The sequence below is a fragment of the Dendrobates tinctorius genome, unplaced genomic scaffold (genome assembly GCF_039654945.1).
Source record: "Dendrobates tinctorius isolate UK_male_01 unplaced genomic scaffold, ASM3965494v1 ptg000201l, whole genome shotgun sequence".
NCBI lineage: Eukaryota > Metazoa > Chordata > Amphibia > Anura > Dendrobatidae > Dendrobates > Dendrobates tinctorius.
In genome coordinates, this window is record NW_027361868.1 from 5,243,080 (window position 1) to 5,258,343 (window position 15,264).

Sequence of the window (15,264 nt, forward strand, 5' to 3'; positions counted from 1 at the left end):
CTTTGAGGACTAAACAGTTGAAGACCTGTTTTTCGGTGCGCATGAGTGTTGTCACTTCCCTCCATACAGAAACAGTGCTCACCTCTCCGAAGAGCAACACACCATATACTGTAATTGCACGCTTGACAAGTTTTACTGAAGTCTTTGTCATGGTTTTCCATAACCACAACCCCATTTCACATGCACTATACAAGTGGACTGTGGTGTGTATATATAGGGGAAATCGAGAGATCTTCCAACTCTTCTGCATCCGAGAGATCGACCCTTTTTATAGTCTAAGAACACAATGCGTGTTCGAAACACGTTCAGTTCCTCGCTGGGCACTCTCCCTCCGGTAACACCGGCTGGGTGGTTACATGGCAGTCATGTTATTGTTTTAATTGGATCGAAATAAAGCATTGGAGTTTTACGTATTGAAGCTGGATTCCTTCACTCAAAAGCATTCCTTACAGTGTCTGGCAGAGGCACAATCTCTGCTTCAAATCTCGAGTTCTGCTGAGACTGACTTGGGGTGAGCTGAATGATTTTTGCCTTAGTCATCCGAGAGAACGACCCTTTTTCCAGAAGGCTCCCAGAAATTCCACGAGTGTTGGCAAGTATACATAAATAAATGAAATGAACACAATCCAGAGGTTGACCTAACAGGACTCATGACCGGAGCTTGTAGCTGAAGATCAGGGCACCTTTCAGATGTAAAGCATGATTCTAAGTGCACAACTTACCAATTTAAGGACATAAAAATAAAAAATTTTTGTAGCTGGACAACTTTGGTGTTTAAATTGTAAGGTGGGTATTATGTCCAATTTATATTCGTCAGGATCACATACCAAATATGGTTTACATTGCTGATGACACGTATGTCCAATTATTTTGTGGACCAAGTTGTCTGCAAAAAAAAAAAGCCCCAAAAACTATACAAACGTGCAATCTGTATTCTGTAGTTTTGACATTGTAGTGGGTAGTAGAGGTTTAGCAATTTTATTCTTTGTTTTAGAAAATGGCGAAATCACTGATGATAAAAATAGACATATTGACCAAAGAGTGATGGAAATTGGTCCATGATGTCGGGATCTATGGGTTGTGTCTGTAGCTTCTTCATATACAAGATAGTCGTTTCTGAAACAAAGCAGCGGCAGAAGTAGCATTATCCGGATTACAGACCGGAGCTTGGGTTATCGGATGAGATGTGAGGAGGGGTATAATGACCTATTAGTAAGACGATGTATGGAGATGCAAATGTGCAGCGAACCAGAACGGAAGAAAATAAATATGTGCGGATTTAATAAGAGACAAATAATAGGAGTTGAGGCCAAGCGGGAGACCGGCCGCAATTCAGAATAATGGGGGACTGCTCATGTGGAACATTTCATAAGTAGTTGAGAAGGGGATGTGGGGCCAGGCAGGAGGTAAAGCACAATCTCCAGGGCAGGACAAGGGCAGACATTACTGTGCTAGGAGGCAGGTGATACTATTGCTATATTATAGATAATTGCCAGTGCTTCTAATGATGCAATAAGCAGGAATGGTAAAACTTGGATAAAGAGGGTAGAGTGGTTTTATGGATTGTAATAAAAAAAAAAGAATTGTGGGCTTGTCGTAGAAATTGTAATGGGACTTTATGCGTAGAAAATTTAGTATGGTGCAGGTGGGGGTATACTGCTGACATCTATAGGGCTGGCAGCATGGCCAGCCACAATTACATGCATTCACGCCCTATAGGTGCCCCTCTAGTGGATTTTGCAGCCTGTGGTACTGCCTGATTTGACTCATACTTGTCATGTTTTCCACCAAGAGTACAAACCAGATTTTAAAAGGGACATCCAGGGGGATAAAAATTCATAAAGGGGCTAAAGACCATTAACGGAAAAATAAAATAAACAAGTTCTACCTCCCGTCAATATCCCACAGCTCCCATTCTGACACTTACCTGGTCCCCACTGGTCTCTACTACCCAGTTTCCTCTCAAAATCGCAATGCACTGGCATTGGCCAAAAAATGTCTGCTCAGTCAATCACTGGATGAAGCGCCAACCCACCTCATTCTGTGATCGGCTGAACAGGCATTTGCGTTGTATCAAGACAGGACCAAGAAGTCAATGATATATCGGAACGGCAGCTCAGTTTGGGATCGATGAGGGTGAGTATAACTTTTTTATTTCTTATCTCATTTTGAGTCTTTGTCAAATATCCACTAAAAACACTTTTACCATGTACCGGTTTTACTGCGTTTTTTGCCTTGATGTGGGGTGAGGTATTTTCGTCCTCCAACCTCCACTCTTGACTCTCGGAGTTGTGAATGGCAGCAGTATACAGAATGGAGTCAAAGAAATGTTTTGGGAATTGTGTGGAAGTTGGACCGTGCCTCTTCCTTTTCCAGTTTTAGTTTACTTATTTTTTTCTGTACAGGATTGTAGTCGGAGTGGCCAACAGATTCCATACTTTTACTTTCTGGAATGCCATTTTATCCATACCTTAGAAGCAGATATGGTGGAAAGTTCTCCCTAAGATTTGTATAAAACATTATGGCAGTAGTATCGATCAACACGTGTCATTGGCCTCGATGGATAGAACCATATCATTTATGAATTACAAGTATGGGCTCAGATTATGTAATATGAAAGCATCCAACATGGAACAGAGCTCTCTTTGTTCAGCTGGAATGTTGGACTTCAATAGTTCCAAAGTTTAGATCACAAAAACTTTGGCAGAACTTTCCATAGAAAGCCACAACACAGATGTGCATAGAGCCTTAGGGTATGTTCATATGTACCAATTTGAGGCTGAAAACTCAGACGCTGATTTGTAAGTGAAGCCACAGCAAAAAAAAAAAAAAAACAAGGTATACCCTCAGATTTCTGGCTTGGATGTGCAGTTTGATGTATTACGAGTCTAAACACCGATTAGTTCCATCATTCGCCGGGTGCACCGTTCGTCGGGTTTTCTATTTGAAATCCTCTGCAGTATGAGACCTCCAACTATTTATTTTCTAATTTTTTCAAGTACTTTGTAAGTCAATTGTAGACAGACTTTATATGGATTTCGTTGTAGAATACAGAGCAAAATCTGAGTGAAAAAATTAAAAAATTTGTTGTAGGAACATACAGCTGGAAATCGAAGCTCAAAAATTCTCCTAGCAAATTTCCATAAAAGTTTTTTTTCTCAGTTCCAACCTGATAATAAAAGTTTTCAACACCAAAACTATAATAAGAAAAAAATATTCAAAAATCCGATTAGATGGAGACTCGCAAATCAAACAAAATGAGAATTGGCAAAAACAAAAGAAAGGTTCTTCTAAATAAAAGGTCTCACTGTTTCAATATTTTAATAAGATTTTTCTCTTCTCGGCAAAACAGAACAATATCACCTTAACGCTGGGGCGCGCGCTTCGATGTGTATTTGATTACCTAATGCATATTTAATTAAGTTTGCGTTGGTTCTATAAATTGGATCGGTGCAATGGACATTGCAAGTTAATTAAAGTCTAAGTCGGTAATGCCCATAAAGTAAATTTAATATTATTTCATGTGATGGGTATGAGCTCTGTTTCTTTTCTTAGCTCCTGAACAATCAAATCCGAGCACAAAAAATGGGATGGAGACGAGAGGAAACGTCATCTACATGGAGCTTTGGTTTATTCTCTTAATGGCTTTATTGGCCTTACTGCTGTTGGCCATTCTTCTGTCACTCCTCCTACAGAGGAAGCTAACCAAACAGCCGTATCCAAGAGAACGGCCGCCATTAGTGCCACTGCAACAGCGAATGACTCCGGCGAGCGCTTACTCGGAAAGTGATACTTACACGGTATGTAGATACTTAAGAGTGTTTTTTGGGGTGGGTAGGTCATAGATTTAGTCTGTGAATGCATTGGATCAATTCCTTAAAATTAAAGGAACAGGCAAAGAATTTGGCCTTGAGGAAGAATGCAAATCAAAGGTTCCATCAGATTTCTTGAAGAGTACAACCAAGCATTACGAAAGGGGGCATGAGCCTCAAAACACTGTATTAGGACGACATTAATTGTCTCTGACTCTATATATAGAGCTGTATATAGTCATGTAGATGGAGACTAAAGGTGTCCGTACACCTTAAATAGCTGATGGTCAAACAGTGATTCAGCCATTAACAATTCCTCACGACCTTACACACGCATATGCTCAGTAAAGACAGTTGCTTATGTGCTTTCAATCAGGAAAGAGGAGAAAGCTGCTGTCTGACTGCTCTAAACGCTTATCTTCCATGAAACCAAATGATCCTGCTGGCACATGTCAGAAGGTTCCCATATATCTATGATCTGATGATCTTGATCAGATATTATCTAGAGCCCTACCAGTCTCGATTCTTGGCACTGCTCCACTCCTTCTGCACCTGATGGATGAAGCTTCCAGCAGTTGCTTACAAAGGTGGTCGATCTCAGCGATAGGGTTACCTTCCATGATAGAATTATGCCATTAGACATTCTTCCTGCTTTCCTCTCTTTTCTTTTCATTTGTAGTCTCATTCCTTCCTTCCTGTCTCTCTGCCTTGTCTTGATACCTAGAATCGATCAGTCTCTGGTAGTCAGCTGCCTCTTCTGAAATGTTCCATTTCTCAAGTCTCTAATTCACCAAAGTGTGCCGAAAACCGTGCGGAAAAGGTAAGAATGATAGAAAATTAAAAACAGAATTAATTTTCTGTTTCTAACTGGAGGGTCGAGGAAACCTAGAACTTTTCTGGACTCCAGTCATTATATATTTAGGAGAGTGACATATATAAATAATTTTGGTATAGAAAATTAAATGAGTTTTTAAGGTCATCAATATGAGACTGGTGGGGGTCCAATACTCAGAGCCCCCATTGATCAGCTCCGCCTCAAAAAGAAAAATGAAATTGCAACTCATTCAAAAGAAAGGCAGATTATGAATAGCCATGTAACCTCAATATACTGTAGGATCGTCACATCATAACCCAGATAGGAGGAAGGGACAATCATTGTGTATCTCCATAATGACTGGTTTGCAAGATGGATCTTTCCAAAAATAGTACAATCCAAGTCACAGAGTGACCATAAATGTTACATTAATATTTTCTGAACATGTCAACCTTCCAGCATGCTTTCCATTGATGGAAAATGTTGTGAGAAAGAAGCATTGTGCATGTTTATGTTCAATATGTCCAATCCTTTTTTCTCTGACAGTAGAAAATCTGCAGCAAGAGCTATCTGACAGCTCCTCTCTCCCCAGTTAGAACACATGGGGCCTGATACATCAAAGCTTTTACACCAGAATTCTAGCATAAAAGGTTTTCAGCTGGGGTGGGACCAAGGCATTGCGACCACGGCTCGACAAATTCATGATGAGCTGCGGCGTTCGCTATGCCACAAGTCTTACTCCAGCAGGGACTGGAAGATTTGTTGCGCAGAGCACACGAAGGCACATGCCGTATGTCAAAACACTCCACCATGCCCCATTACCAAGACCAGAATGAAGATCGCTGGTCTTGATGAATCGGGGCCATGGACGTTCAGCATCCATGAATATGGAGGGCATTAATGGTAATGGCGTTTAGCCGATAGCTATCTAAAGTGTATGGCTAGCATCACATGAAAATATTCCTATCTGAAACAAGAACCAATGCCATTAGACTTAATGAGCAGCTCTAATCCTTTTGCAAAAAAAAAAATAGCCTTAGTAGGAGGATAAAATGTCAACCTGGTTTGGTGGAAGGTTGTATGGTTTGTACTGAATTAATACTGTTAAAATTGTTAATGTCAAGTCATTAACTTTCTTCTGTCCTTCAACGCTCAGAGTGATCTGGTCGCCGATGTATTTGGTTCATCAAATCGGATTACTCTAAAAAGTTACATAATGCACCTCGAGGTACGGTCATGTGCAGTGGTGTGTTTTCCTCCCCATGCATTGTTTGATTCGTGCCTTTTTATTTCCACATTACTTTAGTTAAACTCTCATTTGGCCAATTACTATCTCTTCTGACCTCCCTATATGCTTGCATGCTCGGTTTGGCCAAGATTGCATTGCTTTTGCATGGGGACTGTACAAAACTGCTGCCGGGCACCTCTGCCGGCAGATTATCTTTTTGGAGAACAAGCTGGCATGGAAATTCAACATACCCAATCCTTCTCATTTTAGTCTGGAAGCCCTCATTTAGGCAGCAAATACACAAAACAGTGGGGTGAGTACTTTCTACTCCCATTATATTTATAATTGGTGTGAATCATTTCTAAGAGACTGCTCCATCAACCACGTCAGTAATTTGTGGCCACTGGATGGTAGTCGTGATAACCACCTCTTAACTGAGAGCTCTTATAATTAGCTTGCCTGGCACAACGTCACGTTGCAATGATGAAGTCGAACCAGGTTGGCTGATCAATAGAGATTAGGTCAAGGAAGAGCTGGTTCTCAGGACTCCCATCGACCGTACCAGATTACAGACGTGGCGATAGACCAGTTCCTGCTAATTGATTCAAACCAACTTGAACATATACTAGACAGATTTTTCTCAGTGTGTTGGACTCGTGTTCTTCAATATGGGACCTTGCAGAAATCACGCCATAATTGGTCTTTCACGGGGTGTTCCGACAACAAATTTCTAAGGCATATCAGTAGGACACGCCGTCAATGTTGGATCGTGGGGGACTGTAGGACAAATGAGTTGCAAATTCATGAAACATAGCAAACAGGTTATCACTAGTGATGAGCCAACGTGCTCGGAAAAGGTGTTATCCAATCATGCTCATGTGCTAACCGAGTGCCTTCGGAGTGCTCGAAAAAACAGGATTTTTAGTTGCTTACCGTAAAATCTGTTTCTCTGAGCCTTCATTGGGGGACACAGGAACCATGGGTGTATGCTGCTGCCACTAGGAGGCTGACACTATGCAGAAAAAAAAGTTAAAGTTAGCTCCTCCTCCGCAGTGTACACCCCACTGACAGGAAGTAGGATGTTCAGTTAGTGAGAAAGCAGTAGGAGAAGCAATCTGTAAATGAGATAAAAACCACAGAAACACAAATCCAAACTGTAACAATATTATACAGTAAACCGAGCTGTTCAACTTGGGAGGGTGCTGTGTCCCCCAATGAAGGCTCATAGAAACAGATTTTACGGTAAGCAACTAAAAATCCTGTTTTCTCTATCGCTTCATTGGGGGACACAGGAACCATGGGACGTCCCAAAGCAGTCCTCAAGGGGAGGGAACAGCAAATAGCTCCATCAGGACGAGGAAGTCACCCTCGTCGCCTGCAAGGTCTTTTTTTACCCCGATCGGCACTTGCCGAAGCTAGGCATGGGCTTTGAAAACCTTATAGACCTGTGGAGGACATATCATCGCACTGCAGAGGTGCCAGACGAAGGCCCAAAGAGTACTGTCAAGAGGACACACACTGCCCGGGCACAGTGCGTCGTAATCAAAGAACGCAGTCCTTCTTGAGCCGGCAACCCTACTAATGCTGACCAGTTTCCGCGAACAGAAGGCCAGAGGACCTCTACACTTCAAGCCTGAGCTTGAGAAGTACCGTTGCTGTGGCCAAGTAGCTTGATGAGAGGGCATCACGAAGGAAAAGTCCGAGGCGGACGAAAGAAAGGGAATTCAGAATGACGGAAAGTGGACCCTTGATCCACAGGAAGTGCACCACAGCTGCTACAGACTCTGTAAGACCCCAGGAGTGGTTGAGAGTCTGAAAGAGAAAGATACCAACTGAAAAGGAAAATGAACCCGTTTGTTGCAAGAGCAGACATCACCAAAGCCCTGAAGAGATCAGGACCTAGATAAGAGCTTCATGGAACAAGGAAAAAATCATGCGATTCACAGAAGGTAAATGTTGAACGAAGAAAATTTCTTCCTGAAAAAAAACAAGGATGGACTGAATCCTAGATCTCCAAATGTCATGCTGAGGAAAAAGCACTGAAGAACGACGAGGCTTAGCCTGAGGAAGGGGAGCGCTTCTCCTTCCAGTCAGTTCCTTAATAATTTGGCCTATTGGAGCCACACGGAAGGAACGGAAAGTTGGTGAGGGACCTCTTTGGGCATAATTTCGCTCATGAAACCGAAAGCGAAACGGACCCTTAGATGGGAACGATTAGGCGAAAAACTATGTCTCCATGCAAGAAAAATTTTTGGACAGTGAGGACTGTTGTGAGTTCATTCTCTAGTTCACCAGTTGTAAGTTCTCCTTCCAGACTCCCTCTGGTGGTAACAGGAGGTAGAGAGGCTGATTTGATCGGTGGAGATCTGGCACCTGAGAATGAGGATGACGATTGTATCTCAGGAGTCTCAGATTGGATTTAAGACAGCTGACGCCCTATTCAGTTGCTGGTGATTCCTTCTGGCTTGTCAGCTCTTGGTTTTCAGCTCTGTTCCAGTCATCTAAAGCTAAGTTTTTCTGCTAATGTTCACACTTGATTCTATTGGTCTATTCAGTTTTTTGGTGTGGTCAGCCAGCCCCTGCTGGGGGCTGTGCTGAATTTCCACTCTTATTTATCAGTATTTTGCCAATTGGCTTTTTGTCCCTTACTAGTTCAGTCTCTTTTTGCTCTGTCTCAGAATATTTCAGAGTGCTGATATAGTGGGAGAAGTCTAGTGACTTCAGGGTTAATTTTGCTATCAGAAGTGTTGGACATTTTTGTAGGGTTTTTTGCAGGTTGCAGACAGTGTCTTTCCTTTCCTGTCTAGTTAGTTTGGGCCCCATCATTTGCTCAGCCTATTTTCCTGCCTGTGTTTGTGCCTTCATCTTGTTTCACCGTCAATACATGTGTGGAGGCTATCTATTTCTTTGAGGTCTGCTCTGGGGCAGTTAGTTTTCCCTTTTCATGCTTTAGGCTTATTTAGTCCTCCGGCTGTGACGAGGCGTCTAGGAACATCGTAGGCACGCTCCACGGCTACTGCTAGTTGTGTGGTAAGATCAGGGATCTGCAATCTGCATAGTTACCAACCTCTCTGGTTTTCTGTGACTTGGCTTGTTTTGTTTTTTTCTCCTCTGTGTCCCATTCATAACAGAGGACTGTCAAATCTTCCGACCGGCTTCCAGAAAGAATGCTCTGAGCAAGCTAGGCCATGCGTCTATAGAACTTTGCAACACGAGTGGGGGCTAAGGCAGGACACTCTATAGCGGCGGGTGCTTTGAAGGTTGACCCTGCTAACTACTGTGTGAATTCGACGTTGGTATCCCTGGGCGAGGAGGGACCGTAATGAAGAACTTGGAACCGGAGGGTTCGTAGTCGCAGACAGTCTAATTTGTGAAGCGCTCAGGAGAAAAAAAGATATACCGAGGCGCCCCCTTGTTTGGAAACGGCTGAAGTCCGTTCCATGAGAATATGACAAGACCCGAGAGCAGGCCCTGAGAACCTGCTAAAGAACCAAACACTGAAAACATACTGAATGGAACCTGGGGATAACCTGGATCTCATCGCTGCGATGTAGGCACAGGTTGGCTATGAAGAGACAACTGATTGCTCGATTAAGCAGGTAGACTGAAGACTACTGGATGACTTTTCAGACTGAATATGGGAAAAAAATAGTCCAGCTGGACTTATAAAAATGAATAGTCGAGCAAGGAAAGTCTATGGCAAAAGATGGAGTATATCAACTGCAAAGAAAGTTGGCTCTAGGTAGATCAAATAGACCCCAGAAAGACAACGAGGCTGATGAAAGGAAGGTCAATCCTTATGACGATGTAAATGGCCGAATCCATCCTGGACCCTCTGGAGTAGGCAGGGGATTGCAGTGTGTAGATCCGCGTGCCTAAGTCTAAGACAACACGCGCCCGAAGATCACAGTGAAAAAATACAATTCTAGCTGAAATAAGAAACATGTTATCACCAGACTCATCCTTAGATCCAAGACTGGAGCAGCTTTCTACCATGGTCGATACTTGCGCAGAGTGAGATCCCACTCCTGTCTGAGGTGGGATACTTGCCCCAGTCACGGTCAGAAGTCACATCTGTTAGCTGCTGGAGGCTTTATCCAGTGTCTGTAAGAAAGAATAGGCAAGTTCCGACAAATAAGGAGCTTAGGTATTGTAGTAGCTCGAAGGCCCTTAGGACATACTAGAACCTATAAACTACTATTAGCCAAACATTAATGATAGGCGTAACACACCGGGCAGTAAAGATAGCCTGCGGACGGTACTGTAAACTGATCAGGAGGTGGGACAAAAACTCTTGTGGAGCAACTCACACTTAGGGTCCAGATCATGCCACAGTAACCTTGACCATCCGTGCCTGAAACGAGAGTGTCTGACCTACCTGAAGGTGGAGTATACAGTTATGTTGCTACTGAGGTCCGCTCTGTGGTACATAGATCCACTCCGTTTGGACATGGTAGCTTTTTACGTTTAACTGTTAACAAATCACAGATGTTATTGACTATGAAATATGCAGCTGAAAGGTGTCTTAAGACTCACATGAAAGAGGCTTGAAATTGCAGCTGCAGCCCGCCAGAGGTAATAAATGCCGGCACCTCACCTCGAGTGGTGATTATACGGGAGCTAGGCAAAAACTGCAAGGGACCCTGAGGAACGTGAGAGAGGGCGTTCCTGACTCATCTGACAATGAGACAGTAGAACCGGGCCGGTGTAGTCGATGGACTTCGGGTACATTTGAGTTACCGGAAAGATGGCGTGTATTGACTAAACCTGTCTGGTAGAGGACTATCATATCAAAGTGCTCGATAAGGGATAGAATACTGCTGCAATAGGACGCAAGGAACCTGAAGACGAGGGCATCTGACTTACCTGAATACGGTACAGAACACCAGTACCATTGAACCAGTCAACCCCCAACATGTCTCCACAGTAATACGGCCATTTCAACCACTGTACCTGGTAGGTGGTGCATCTGAAGCCTGGATAGCGGATATAGTACAGTTGCCATCGGCTCTAAGTATCCTGTGAACAAATCAGCATGGAGAAAACCCGGAGAAGGGTATCGGAGACAGCCATTTCTGTGTTGCGGTGCGGTCTAGGCCTGGATACCTGACGACCTTAGGCAGAATAACTGCTTCTGTGTTGTGGTCTGGGTCTGGATACCTGACGGCTTCACGTGTAGAAAACCGTACCATGAAGTCTGTATTAAAGCAGATTCTGACCAGTCAATTCTCTTGACGGTAAAAGAGTAGGTCTGGGATCAGAAAGAGACTAAACCCTACTCTCTGTTGTGCGCCAGGGTTCCAACCCCTGGACCTGCGAGTTGTGGACAGCTTCCTTATTCACTGAGCCATAACCGACAATTGCCAGATAACACAGACTTCTACCCAGCTGGAAGTCCGGCCCAAAACACTGCAGACATGAAGAGATAGAAGCAGTTCATCATTCTGCTTAAGGCAGTGTGAAGCCAGCATCCGGAGGGGGCTGCAGAAAAAATGAAGGGCGAGTGCCTGTCAGCAGTAGATATGGAAGCAGTTGCTATGCCAGGGCTCCAGCATCATTATGTGTGAGGCAATGGTCGAGTCTTGCTCTACTGAAAATTAAGGCACACCTGCAATTGCGGGTGGAACCTTCTACCAGACTAACGCCATGCGGCAATTACAGCAGACAGCAGCGTGGCTCTACATGGCTCTGTGTGCTATGACACCAGACATACTGATGCACTAGAGACTGCGCAGATTATTATTACGCCAGTGAATTACACGCCTCTAGAGTACTATTACGTCAGTGACTGTATGGCTCTAGAGTACTGTAACGTCTGTGACTGCACGACTCCAGAGTACCATTACGTCAGAAACTGTACGGCTCCAGAAAACCCATTACGTTAGTGACTGTACGGCTGCAGGGTGCTATTCCGCTAATGACTGACCCTATACCACTATCGATTGTACGGTACGACTATAGCCCATATCCATGAGACACACTAGCAAAAATGGATTCTCTGCTCGTGACTGTACGGCTCCAGAGAACCATTACGTCAGGGACTGTACGGCTGCAGGGTGCTATTTCGCTAATGACTGTCCCTATACCACTATCGATTGCACGGTACGACTATAGCGCATATCCATGAGACACACTAGCAAAAATGGATTCTCTGCGGAAAGTGTGACCCTGCTTAGTTTTACTATGAGGGGCTTATACTCCGCATCGTACCTGATTAGGCTGAGCGGAGATAGGCAGGAAAGAGCTGGTCCTGCCTGGTGAAGGCACTAACCGGGTCCCACGCTGGGAGAATGACCGCTGGGGGATGCCGAGGTCCGAGGAAGACGCTTCTCGCCGCAATAGAATGGGCGCGCTGTGAAAAACACAGCTGTGCACAGCCCACAAGGGGACGGAGCTAAACGTCAGCTATGGGTGCAGGAAGATAGCGGTGATGGCTACTATCTCTGCGCCGCATGTGAGGCCGGGTAGAGTGCGGACCTTGCACCTGGGAAGTGAGGGGAGAAAAGGGGCGGGAAAAAAGCTCACCCGAATACAGAGAAGACGGGGGGCGGAGCTACCGAGGACTGACTAGGTCACAAATGAAGCCGGGGCCTAGATTAGTCCCTGGAAACCGCCGACGGAGCGGGGGCGGCGCGGAGGCCCGGGAAACGCTGGAGCTATAATCCGGATCCTATCAGAAAGATAGACGGGTGTGGGGGAAAAACGGTGGGGCGGGGGCACCGCGCTGAGGAGAGCAGGCTGCTGCCCACTGTCGCCTATTCTGAGGGAAGGCACTAACTGAGGAAAGCCTGAAGTGCATAGCGCCTGGCGAAAGGTGGGTGCACGATCCGCTGGCCTCAGCCAGGAAGTGAGCTCCCCACAAGTGCGGCAGGAGAGTGGCCAGGGGAAAGGGAGGACTAGGCCCCAATATAAGCCGGGGCCTAGATTACCAGTGACCGTCTACACCTGACAAGGGGTCTCCTCTTCTTTACTTATCTTCTTATTGAAGTCGTCCTGACGGTTGCCGGACGTCACGTCTCATCCAACAGGATCTGGTGGGCGAGTAGGTGGGAGACGGTGGGCCAGGACCGGGTCTGGAACATCTAAGCACGCTTCTGTGCTAGGGTTTGGGGTCCTGCCGTCCAGACATATGAGGATATGGGGTGGCAGTACATGCCATACTCAGTCTCTGTGTGGGAGTACAGTAGTGACCATTCACACTGTATCTCTCCGGAAAACCTGAAAAGAAACGACGCACATTGAGGTAGATAAGGGTCTAGTGAAAGACCCGTGTCCACCTCCTACTGACACTAAGCTAAACTGAACATCCTACTTCCTGTCGGTGGGGTGTACACTGCGGAGGAGGAGATAACTTTTTTCTGCATAGTGTCAGCCTCCTAGTGGCAGCAGCATCCATCCATGGTTCCTGTGTCCCCCAATGAAGCGATAGAGAAATATGTTCTCTAAATATGCTGCATGTCTCGCTGCTGTTAGACAGTCACAACACATGCAAGGATTGTCTGTTCGCTCATCACTAGTTGTCAAAAATTCGTAAGGGCTGGGATGGCCTCATCCTGGTGAGCTGCACTGATTTGCATCTAACTTAATTTGATCATACTTGTTTTTATTAACATTCAACCATTAACTTTCTTATTAGGGAATATCAGACATGAAGATTTCAGGAGCAGAGAGCCATTCAAGCCACAACACCATGGTGGTAAGGAATACCAGCCAAAGTCAGATCAGCCATAGCTTCTCCCAAAATTCATTATACCGAAGCGCTAGTGAGCTCATTACTTCCCATGATAAGACGTCTACAGTGGACAGCTCCATGTGGGATAGTGTCATACAAGGCCATGACAGTGGAATGGTAAGATGTTCCATGAATTTATGAAACATTGCATGAAAAGAGCTTGTCCTAATGCATGTGGAGACCACCATCAATAGTAATAAGCGCTGTTTTAATATTCTATACAGTAACTGTCCAACCCCATAGCATAAAACCTTATCAATCCTCTGCCGCTTCCCTGTTCCCCTGCCAATGTTACATGGGATGCCAACACATAACTGATCAATCACTGGTTGTAGCCGTGATATGTGAATTCCGCTAAAGTCACCTCTGTGGCTAGTTATTGTCTGCAGCGGTCACATATCGCTTCAATGTGACATTGCTGAAGCCTAGTGAAAAGACTGTCAAGGAACGAGGTGTCATCATGAGATCACTCATATTGTGTCTATCTTCATATACCAATAGTAATATTCCATGATTTTTGTCTTTATCCCTAGTTTATGGATGACGACGATATCATCGGCACAATAAAGAGCTTCAGCACCGTGACTAAGCAGCACACGGCCTTCACCGACACGCCATTGTAATGGTGGAAGCACAGCAAGCCTGAGGATATGGTCTTCACCGGTAAACTTTAAAAAAATAAAATGGCAGTTTTTCACATACAAACATCAGTGCCACAGAGTCATCTACAAAGGCTGACTAATTTGTAGCTTTCGCCCAAAGATGTCTTCAGTGAAACATTTTACAATAATTCATAGAGACACGGCTTTCATCCATCCATCATTGATCCACAATGACCAACCTTCCTTGGCCTTCATATGTCTAGCACAGTGATATGTTGATCCAATATTGATTGGCCTTTCCCAAAATACTGACAGCAATATGGACCATAGTGGCAACAACATGAACAGGTGGAATTCGTGTTTATACCCTGAAAAAAAAAAATCCCAGTGACTAAGCAATTTCCTTCATTGAAAAATGATCAATTGTCCAACACCGACCACCATGAGCCAATATAAGAAAAATAGAAGGGTATAAACCTTCCAAGAAGACAACTGAAAAGTATCACTGCAGCCTACAGATGGAAGTCCACAAAGCAATCTTGATCACTAAAATATCCGAGCGTCACCACACTACCATGAAGATGAGCCTGAGCGTATGTGCAACATGGATGTTTTTCACGACAGTCAAAAATGACAAAACTTTTTTAAGTTAACACACTACCTCTATGTGAAGTTTTTTTTTTTGCAAAGTTTTTCAAATATTTCCATGTTTTTGCTGTTTTCTTTCCTTGAAGCATTTTTTGTTGCAGCTGTTTGATTGGGCAGGAGACATCTCAAAGAATGGACATGCACTTTATTTTCCCACCAGACATTTTTAGAAAACTGAAGTGAAAGAAAAATGCTCAAAACTCTGAAGATATGAAATTAATAGGAAGAGTCTCTCAAGCAGGTTTTTTTAAGCCATTTTTTAGGTTTTTTTAAGCCATTTTTCAGCCTTTTTTTGAGTGAACCAGCTCCAAAAGACTCCTAAAACAACAAACTGTGTGTATACAAACCCTTAATCAAGCATCTGTCTAGTCTGTATATTTATAGACTTCGGAAAGGGAATTGGTGTTGTGTTTTGTATAAAATAAATA

The 15,264-nt window shown here is 44.1% G+C and overlaps 1 protein-coding gene across 1 annotated transcript in view; it reads left to right on the forward strand.

Moving 5' to 3' along the window:
* USH2A (usherin) overlaps nt 1–15,264 on the forward strand; it is a 994,545-nt gene extending 979,281 nt beyond the window's left edge. The window contains exons 69-71 of the mRNA XM_073553328.1: nt 3,556–3,800; nt 13,491–13,703; nt 14,120–15,264. Of these exons, the coding sequence (XP_073409429.1) occupies nt 3,556–3,800; nt 13,491–13,703; nt 14,120–14,209 (548 nt within the window). The 3' untranslated portion in view covers nt 14,210–15,264. The remainder of the gene's footprint in view (nt 1–3,555; nt 3,801–13,490; nt 13,704–14,119) is intronic.